The sequence below is a fragment of the Acartia tonsa genome, chromosome 3 (assembly GCF_053477335.1).
Source record: "Acartia tonsa isolate MP-2025a chromosome 3, ASM5347733v1, whole genome shotgun sequence".
In the NCBI taxonomy this organism is placed as follows: domain Eukaryota; kingdom Metazoa; phylum Arthropoda; class Copepoda; order Calanoida; family Acartiidae; genus Acartia; species Acartia tonsa.
The window spans coordinates 3270356-3280828 of NC_137262.1; the positions used below are offsets into that span (position 1 = coordinate 3270356).

General features: G+C 30.0%; 1 protein-coding gene and 1 long non-coding RNA gene across 2 annotated transcripts; one reads left to right on the plus strand and one right to left on the minus strand.

Annotated features, from left to right (window-relative positions):
* The first annotated feature begins 499 nt into the window (after nt 1-499).
* Nucleotides 500-8237, plus strand: LOC145313073 (uncharacterized). The gene is made up of 4 exons (XR_013877233.1): nt 500-558; nt 635-740; nt 7701-7725; nt 7932-8237. It is a non-coding gene; the product is annotated as an uncharacterized LOC145313073 (long non-coding RNA).
* Nucleotides 8238-8591: 354 nt separating this feature from the next.
* On the minus strand, nt 8592-10473 carry LOC145313072 (carbohydrate sulfotransferase 11-like). The gene is made up of 3 exons (XM_080152335.1): nt 10153-10473; nt 9529-9726; nt 8592-9128 (listed from the first exon to the last, which is right to left on the minus strand). Exons 1-3 carry the CDS (start codon nt 10207-10209, stop codon nt 8898-8900), a joined length of 486 nt encoding a protein of 161 aa, XP_080008461.1. The 5' UTR covers nt 10210-10473; the 3' UTR covers nt 8592-8897.

Below are 10473 nucleotides of genomic sequence, written 5' to 3' on the forward strand. Positions count from 1 at the left end.
TACTTTTAGGTAATTATTTAAATAAATTTGACAAACAAAAAACAATCAAAATTTAATCTTTGATAAAAAAGTTTTAAATTTTACAAAGATCACAAAATTATTAACTTGAAGCTAAAAATAATTAAGTAAACTAATTGTTGTTTTGTGGGAACACTAAAACAAACCAAATTTTGGCGTTATCCTCTTTTTTTTTCAATTTTGTACCCCCCCCCCCCCCTCCCCCCCCCGACTACCGACGAACAACTATTTTAGGTTAGGTTAGGTTTTAGGCTAGGGAGCCGAGCGCTGCGGCTAGGCAGGCAAGGGGGCCGAGCGCTGCGGCTAGGCAGGCAAGGGGGCCGAGCGCTGCGGCTAGGCAGGCTAGGGAGCCGAGCGCTGCGGCGAGAGTTCATAGTTCGCTGTCGGGGGGGGGGGGGGGGGGGGGGCGGATGTACTCAAATTTTCAATATTGAAAAAAAAATTTCTAAGAGGATAATACCCAAATTTTAAAGGGCCCCAAGAATTTAAAAGACTCAGTCTAATTTGTACTTCCTACATCGTATCACTAAATCTAAAATATCAAGATTTTATTCTACAATATGTTTATTTATTTAAGATAAGTTTTCTTTTATTTTTATTAATTTTCTCATTATAGGAAAACACAATGATATCTTGCAGAGAAATACTTGTGTTTCTTTTTCTTCTGATTATCAACCTGGCCCTGAAGGAAGGAGGTTCTGGCGGTGAATGCGATGCTCCAGGTTATGGTCTAATATACAGGATTTAAGGGGGATGAATATTAATTTATCTTCCATTGTCTTATCCCTTCTGATCCCTGCTAACATGATTTATATCATTTCATTTTAAAAAGCGAAGCTTTTCTATAATTAGTCCGTCCGTCCGTCCGTCACACACGGATAGCTATTTTTGTTGATTTAGGCATGTTACAGATGTCCTATTTATTTAAAACTTTGCATGATGATTCCTGTATTAGTTAGGTACGATTTAGAAAATGTAGCAACTCTATAATCGTTACCAGAATGTCCGTACGTCCATTTTAAACATGTTGATTTTTTACTTTTTAAAAGCGAAGCTTTTCTATAATTAGGGTCGGTCCGTCCGTCCGTAACGGATAGCTTTTTTTGTTAATTTAGACATGTTAGAATTGTCCTATCGATTTCAAATTTTGCATGGCGATTCCTTTAGTAGTTAGGTACGATTTAGAAAGCGTAGCAACTCTATAATCATTACCAAAATGTCCGTACGTCCATTTTTAACATATTGATTTTTTACTTTTTTAAATAGCTTTTTTCGTTAATTAAGGCATGTTAGAATTGTCCTATCGATTTCAAATTTTGCATGGTGATTCCTGTAATAGTTAGGTACGAGTAAGAAAGCGTAGCAACTCTATAATCATTACCAGAATGTCCGTACGTCCATTTTAAACATGTTAATTTTTTTTACATTTTTAACAACAAATTTGTATGTGACCTAATTATCCGAATGGTCTGATTTTTGGTATACTGATTCCTGGGACAAAAAGTACAATTTCATAAGCGAAGCAACTCTATAATCAAGTCCTAAAAATGTAAGTATGTCCATAAACATTATCAGTATCAAGCAGTTTTTCAACAAATTTACTTACAATTTTGCTTTGACTCTTATACATTCGCATTCTGATTATTCAGTTCTGACATTATACAAGTGTTAATGTCCGTTTGTCCTACCGTTTCAGAGCTTCGCTTTTATGGATGTTGTGAGTTGTCATCCTTGTTTAACAACAACTTTTTATGTAATCTAATTATCCGATTGATCTGATTTTTGGATTACTGATTCCGATTACAATAAGGTACAATATTTTGAGCAAAGCATCTCTATAATCAAATCCTAAAAATGTTAGTATGTCCTAAAACAGAGTTCTGTATTTAAGAAGTTTTGCAACAAATTTACGTATAATTTTGTCAAAACCTAATTCATTTAATACCTATATTTGCGACAACTTTTATTTAATGAAATCTTCCAATTTTTAACATGTACAAAATGCCTGGCCCTCTCGGATGGGGTTCGAACTCGCGACAAGCGAATAAGGAAAGAAGACTTCTATATTCAAGCTAATCTGCAATCCAATTTTCAGTACTTAAAATAAACAAGATAGCAAAAAATATATTACTCACGAAACCTCCCTATCCGTTTTTATCCTTGAAAATTGTATCACGAAACCTCCGTGTTTTTCTTACCAAACCAAATATTTTTCTCACCAAACCTCCCAATTTTTTGAAGTTCGAGGTTTGGTGATGTTCTTTTGGAGTATTATTATATCGGTCGAAAAGTACATGGACAAAATTTCCCATATAAAAGATTTAGCAATGTTTCGTATAAATTAAGCTCAAACTGACCTAATATTAATTAAAACTATTTAAATCATTATATCTAATGTACATACACATATAATAATCCTAAAAACGATATTCTTTTAACAATTTACATCAAAAAACAGTAAAGAAAAAAAATCAAGAGGATAAATCAACTAATTTTAAACTAATATTGGAGTATATGTATTTTGAAGATTTAAAAATTTAGACAAGTTTTTGCACAAAAAAAAAGCAAAATATAACCTGAAGAATCAAATTAACAAAAAATTACAAGTCTACAAAATACAAATATTTATATGAGGAGGTTTAGTGATAAAGAAATAAATGTTTCCCCCCCACCCCCCCCCCTTTCACACATATTTATAACAATTTACCAATTTTTACAAGTTATTAAGATTGCTATTGTAGCACAGAGGTATGTTGTATGGCTGTGGCCGTTATGGTCCAGGATCGAATCTTGGCTGGGAGGCAAATTTTAAATATTTTTTTGTAACTTTTATTATTCAAAAAATGTTTTATTATTATAAATTGCATCATTTCTATAATAAAAATTAACTCATGATTTGTGAGAAAATTAAGTTTTTGTAAAAAAACTATACTATTATTATGAATCCATCCCACTTCATATGTTCTTCCTTCCCTATTTCCTCCTTATGTCTCCCCCCACCTCCCAAAATAAAATTTACGAAACCTCCGTGATTTTTTTATCTATCTATCTATCTCTCCCTCTCTCGCTAAACTACAAAGGCCATATGATGCCGGTTCAGTAAACCCCTCCTCCCCCCACCACTATTGTAATTAATTTACACTTTCATACTGGTGTTCTTGGTATTGTGGTTATCGTACTTGCTTATGAACGGAAACATTGCGTGTTCAAATCTCTGCGATTAATCTATAAATTTTTAACTAAGACTAATTTAAATATTTTTTTTGTTTAACTTCGATTCAAGTCGGAAGGTTGTCAGTTCGAAACTACCCAAACACTAAATATCATTTTCACTCTCTGATATAATAAGTAATATTTGGTAAAAGTTTACTTATTTACATTGTATTAACAGTCACTTAAAATATCAAAAAGCTATTTTTTAAAATTTGTTTTTCGTAAGTCTTGAACTCGCATCCAAGGTAGACAAGGAAATGAACTGAAAAAAAACAAATCAGACCCCACGGCTGGACCCTCAGATGTCAAAACTTTATTTTAGTGTTTGGCCAAAATGACTTAGCAATTGTATCTGTAAGTACGTCTAATAACACCCTTTGCTATTTTTAAAATCCTAGAAAATTTTTTTTGCAAGAAAATTGCATAAATTCGCAACCTTTTTTAGAACCACTACATAACTCGAGTTTTAAAACTTTTTATATAAAATCCTTTTTACAAAAAATATCAATAATTACTTAAAATTAAACCTGAAAGAAAAAAAATCTCATTAGACGTGTTAATTTGCATGTTTTAGGTCTTTTTTTGAGGAAAGTATAACTTCCACATTTTTGACAATAATATATTTTTTTAACATTTCAAAGTAAAATATAATAAAACCTAAACAATTTTTCTTGAATTATCAGTTGAAAATTTCATCAAACATGCAATTTAAGTGATGAAAATTTAATAAAATCATTTTTTGAATGTTTAGAATTACCAATTTTCTACATTTAAAACAAAATGTTAACAAAATTTAAAAACATTCTAATATATAACTTTAAAAATCAATAACATTTTATAAAATGATGTTTTAAAAAATAAATCATTAAAAGGTATTAAAATGCATTTTAAGTTGCTTAAAATTAAAACGAGAATATCTTTTTACACTTTATTCTTTGTAATAGACATTAATCGTCATTTGCTGAAAATGAAACATTTAATAAACTAATTGAATCTTTTTGTGACCATGTTTAAACTTTTTAATTTTTACATTAAGGTGTTTTTTAATTAAAATCTTTGTTGAATTCTCTTTTGCGACAAAAAAAGAAAGGGAATTTTTTACTATTTCTAGGTTATCTTATGTAATTTAAACTATATAATATGAAATAATTTTTAATTGTCTTTCTTTTGAGCCACAAAACACTGTAAAATGTAACATATATGCAAAAATAACAATTTTTTTAATGAATATTATAATATCCTTATATGACATTGCGTCAGAGCTTATTCTTTAGATCATATGTTCATGAAAAGTAGTCATAAACTTGGAGGGTTGCGCTATTTATTAGAATATTAAATAAACTTGAATGGTAAAAATATTAGCATAGCCTTTGTCAATTCAAATGCTTTAGGTATATTATTCGGAAAGTTAGTTAAAAAAGAGAGAATTTGCTGTGTATACTGTTGAAAGACTTTCAAAAATGTAAATTACAAAGCAATCCTAAAAGATCGGGTTGTAGGCGAGTCTTAGTCGGGGGTTTTCTGATAGCAAATATTGCGTTATTGGTATACAATGTAAAAAAAAAACATTTTAAAGAAATTCTTTAAATAAAACCCAACGTGTATTGGCAGTACAAACATCTTAATGCTAGCAGACATATGTTTATCAACATTTGCAGAAAACTATTTCCACAAGAAAAATTATTCAGGTTTCTACTTCACAATTTTGAATATTTCTTTCTGATAAAATGTTTGACATATATCGTATAATCATTTACCAAAAAAAATATTTTGATAATTTAGATTTCAGAGAAGATTAATCCTTTCAAAAAACTAAGACGACATTTTGCATCTTCTGTCATGACATTTTAGAAAAAATATAAAAAAAACAAAATTTAGTATGAAAACTATTTTCATCGATTTTTCTGAAGGTATTATCGTATTCTGTGGCTTTGTTATTATCATTTACTTATATCGAAAGTGCCAAACATTGTACCCTAACTTATTCATTTAATAAAAAACTAACCGTGACCCGGGAATAGAACGCTCGATCATGATAATCAGCCACCACCACTTTCCCACTGAGCTATGGAACACACCAAGAAACATTCTCAAAATTAGACAATGTATAAAAATTAAGAGTATTTTAATGTCGGCGGAACGTTTTTTAGCTCTTATAACAATATTTTTAACAAAAATTTGGTGTAATTTAATATCTGCGCAATAGTTTTAGCTATTATAATAATTTCAATTTCTATCCCCTCTTACAATATTCAGAGATTAATAGTCGGGGATTGGAAAATGGAAGAAAAAGATTAATAGTAGGGTAAAAGACAATGGAAGAAAAATATTAATATTCAAGGAAAGTTCAAGGAAAGGACAATGGAAGAAAAAGAAGGGTTGATTAATCCCCATTATTAATTTTGTTTTGGGTTGTAAAAACATGACTAATTTTTGTTTGATATTAATGCGGTTTTTGTGGCACAGGGGTACGTTGTAGACTTAGGTCGTGGTTATCCAAGATCGACTCCAGGCATGGACATTAATTTAAAAAAAAATTTTTTGTTTAACATAACAGACTGAAAAATATATTTAACATCTTATTATATCCAGTTTTCTATGAATATAAAAATGCACAATCATTTCAGATTAAAGCCAGTGTTATATAATAATAGTTAATAATACGATGCTTTAAATAACTATTATATTACTCGCCCTACCCTCCAAACATACAAACACACAGACAAATATCCTGTTACTTTATAAAATTTTGATTTTTATATCCGTTTAAACGGTCGCTGATGATTGAAAATTACGCAACCTACGAATTTCTCTCTCTCTCTCTCTCTCTCTCTCTCTCTCTCTTTCCTCCTATAATATTAAGTATTCCTCAAAGCTTATAGGTCGCCGGTTCAAAACCCCCCACGTAACTTATCAAGAATTCCAGTTCTATTGCCCGCATGTATAATAAACTATTAAAGCTATCATCCATATAATAAAGTAACAGAATGTTTATTTGTCTGTCTGTTTGTTTGTGACAAAGGATCTCGCTAACCCCTGAACCCATATGGTTCTCCTTTACAGGGTAGCTTATCATAGGTTCTGGGAAGGTTTCTAACTATTTTGGAAGAGGGTAACACCACCCACCCAAGAGAAATCGTTCTGGGAAAAAATTACCCCCCCCCCCTCCACACAACAATATCTTTCTTTCTCTTTCTCTCTCTCTATAAAGATAAAAATATTTTTTAAATCCCCGAAGTGGTTTCGATCTTAGGTGCTTCAGACTGCTTGGATAAAATATTAACAATAAAACATATCCACTGAGCTAAAGAGGAAAGTTTTAATTAGGGTTGGGCCGGATATCCGGTGTGGCCGGATATCCGGCCGGATATCCGGCCATTTTCAATATCCGGCCGGATACCGGATATTGAAACTATCCGGCCGGATATCCGGCTATAACTTTTTTTATATTTTACACCAAAAATCTCTGCTTTTTAAAATTTTAAATGGCTATAATTTTCTTATTATTGAAGATAGAAGAACATTTTTTGAATATGATTATCTTTATGCAAATTTTATTATATGAAATCTCAAAAGTTTATTAATAAATATTTTTTGCTACTTTAATGTCTGGTAATTTAGCCAGTTATCCGGCCGGATATCCGGTAATTTGGCCGGATAACCGGATATTTGCCGGATATCCGGCGTTGGCCGGATATCCGGCCGGATACCGGATATCCGGCATTTGAAATCAGCCGGATATCCGGTATCCGGTATCCGGCCAAAAAAGTATCCGGCCCAACCCTAGTTTTAATATAATGTTAATTTAAACAATTACTATAAAGTATTCTTTAAAATATTTAGGGCCATGGAAGTCGGTTCGAGGCTTGGCGATAATTTTTTTTTAATTACCTTTTTAAAGATATTAAGGGACTTCAAAATTAGTTTTATTTTATTAATTACCGATATTGTTTACAATGTCATAAAAAGAAATATTCTTTAGAATATTTAGGGCCAAGGAAGTCGGTTCGAGGCTTGGCAACATTTTTTTTTTAAATTGCTTTTTTAAAGATTTTAAGTGACTTTTCAAAATTAGTTTTAGTTTTATTTTATTTATTTAATAAAAAATTCAATTTTTTTTTAAAGGAAATAAAAAATGTTTATTCTAACAACTAGAATTGAACCACTGATCTTCGTACCCCATTCTCTCATATCATACCACTACGCTATGAAAGAATAGCTATAAGTTGCAATATCAATAATGTATTATAACAGAAGGAAACAATAATTTTCACTAATTTATCTAAACCTGGATGGTACATCCAGGCATTTCTAGTATTTTGTATATGCAGTTATTACACTGTACTCTACAAGAGTTAATGGTCGTCTGTCATAACGTTTCAGAGCTTCGCTTTTTTGGATGTTGTCATCCTTGTTATTTTTAAATTCTTAACTAGTTTGTATGCATTTTATCCTAATTCTAATTGTAGGTTGTTGGTGGGACGTATATGGGGTGTAAGTATTCTAAAATTAAAAATAATGATTTACATGTATAATTAATATGTTTGGGGCCTTTATTAAAAGCTGATTCTAATATTTTTATAATATAATAATTTTGGTTTGTCATTCTTAACAATTTAGATGTACTTGCCAATTAAAAAAAAAGTATCATTTCATTAATTATCTTTATCTTTATTATTTATTCTTGCTTATTTTACCAGGTGCAATTGTTGGGCAGTAGTAGCTGAATTTCAACAACATAATTAAAGGAAATGTGAATTATATATTGTTATGTTAAAGATAGAAATTGATTTTTAAAATGTATTGAAATGTAATAAAAAGTTTTGTCAGCAAATATGATTGCAAAAATTTACAGACAATGTCTTTTAAAATACAAATTTTCAGGATATGTTGCGCTATAAAATCTTGTGTGATTTGGTTCAAGATTTGTAACTTTAAAACATTTTTTGGTATCATTAATATTACTATTAAATTGAATTCAAGTAATAAATGTATACATATGATAATTTAGATTAGATTAGATTTATTATTCTTGGGTGTACAGACATAGAAAAAAAAAAAAAAATAACAAATGAATTAAATGAATATTATATACATTTATATATACAGTCAAATTTTATTGATATGGTTAATTTATAAAAAAAAATTTCTTCCCAAATGGCAGTTTCCTAAAAACTAGGAAGTATGCAGTAATGCGTATTTACACATTGTTTTCATGCAGGCCATATAAATAAGACAAAAAAAATAGAAAAAAAGATAATAAGCAATAAATAAAATCATATTGGAGAGGAAAATGATAATAGGAAGGATTGATTAGGGCATACAAGTCTCACACCATTATTGCAATAATAGAAATTTAAAAAAAAATTCAACAAATAGATTTTGATTAATTTATCAGATTTCAAACAATATTGAAAAGAAATATAAATTTATCTACATTCTTGACATAATGGGTTGTTACACATTAGAGTTAAGCTTGATAACAAAGATTCTTTTAGGTTTTTAATAAATTTGTTTCTTGATTGATTGTGGGTTAATAAATCATTATTACAATGGTTATTCCATAATTCTTTGAAATGATACCTAGGAAATCTTTCAATAGATTTAAACTTCAGTTTTTTAATTTATTTTTTTAATTTTCAATTTATTTTCATTCTAAAGTTTATTTATGGAAAATCATTAGGATCATAACCAAACAGTAGAAAATCATATTTAAAAACTTGAAATAGTTTTTCTTTCAATTCATCAGATACCTCATTCATATAATCAGCTGTAGTCTTGATTTTTTTACCATCCACCCTTTGTTGTTTACTAGCATTTGATTTGGATGAATAAGCAAGAAATTTGTGTTGGGTTATTGTTTCCAAGCCTTTGATGTCATCAGTAAATGTTTCAATCTAGATTTTATGCTTTATAAATTCCTAAACATACATTTTTAAAACTCTGGGAAACAAGGATGATAACATTCATAAGTAGCAAAGCACAAAACATCATGATATACATATAGACAAAGAGACTTTAGGAGCATTTGATAAAATCAAGAATAGAATTATTGGAGAAGAAAATTGCATAACATATTTTTATTTGTAGCAAAAATGTAAGTAAATTACATAATGAATGCACATTGGTATAGGGAATCTACACAAAAAACAAACTATCTTAAATAGATGCTGAGAAAACCACATTTTCAGGGACTTATGGACGGTCAAAGAAAGTTAATTATAAAGCAGCTTAGCTACTAAAATTTAAGTATTTCAAAGTCACTTAAATCACAAATCTACAATTTACAAAGCGAACCTTTAGATAATAATCCAGTATATTACTACAACCAGTATAGTGGGAGAATGGTCTCCAGTGTCGGTTTGGATCATCACTGACTTGATTTTCATCAATTACATATTTGATAAATGAAACAAAGGATGTGTCTTCATAGGCCAGCTTTACTTTGGCCTGTAACTCTTTACCTAAATGATAGGTGGGAAATACTATCTTGTCCTGAATCCAGTGACAAATTGTTTATTTAAATTGAATTATTCTTAAATAACTGTAACAGGATGTCTGTTTGTGTTTGTGTGTGTGTGTAAAAACGTAAAAATAAACATATTTTTTAGTAAAGGATCAATATGGTTATATTTTCAAGTGAAGCTTGTCATAGGTCCAGGGAAGGCTTATTACTATTTTGGTGTAGGTGACCTATACACTCTCCAAAGATAAATCGACCCTTGGAAAAAAAACTTAACTCCAAAAGAATTTTCTACTTCTCCTTCTTAAAAGTCAAATCAACAGTGGAGGATCGAGATCTATAATTTATTCCCCTTTAACTCGGATCCCCAAAGATGCCTCTAGAGGCAGAGCCGCTAATGTTTATATAAAAACATCAATACATATTATTTTCAATCAATTAAAAGATTGTCACTGTGCCTTATAAGCTGAAACTAGTCTGTCATAAGGATGACGAACTGTCGTAAACTTTATCATCTTCTTTGGGATCTAATTCACAGAATACTTTTGGGTTTTGATATTGTAACAGTATGTAGTAAATAACTAACAACTAAATTAATTTTAAAAAAAACATTTTGTTATTCAGCTGATTTCAGGGGTATTAGTAAAAATTAAGAAAATCCACCAATAACAGCTAAAATGGTATTTTTTTCTGGTTTGTCTTCAAAACCGATTAATATCTGCTGGATTGAGACCGGTTCTGGGCCATACTATAAACAATGCATTTTAGACAATTTTCAA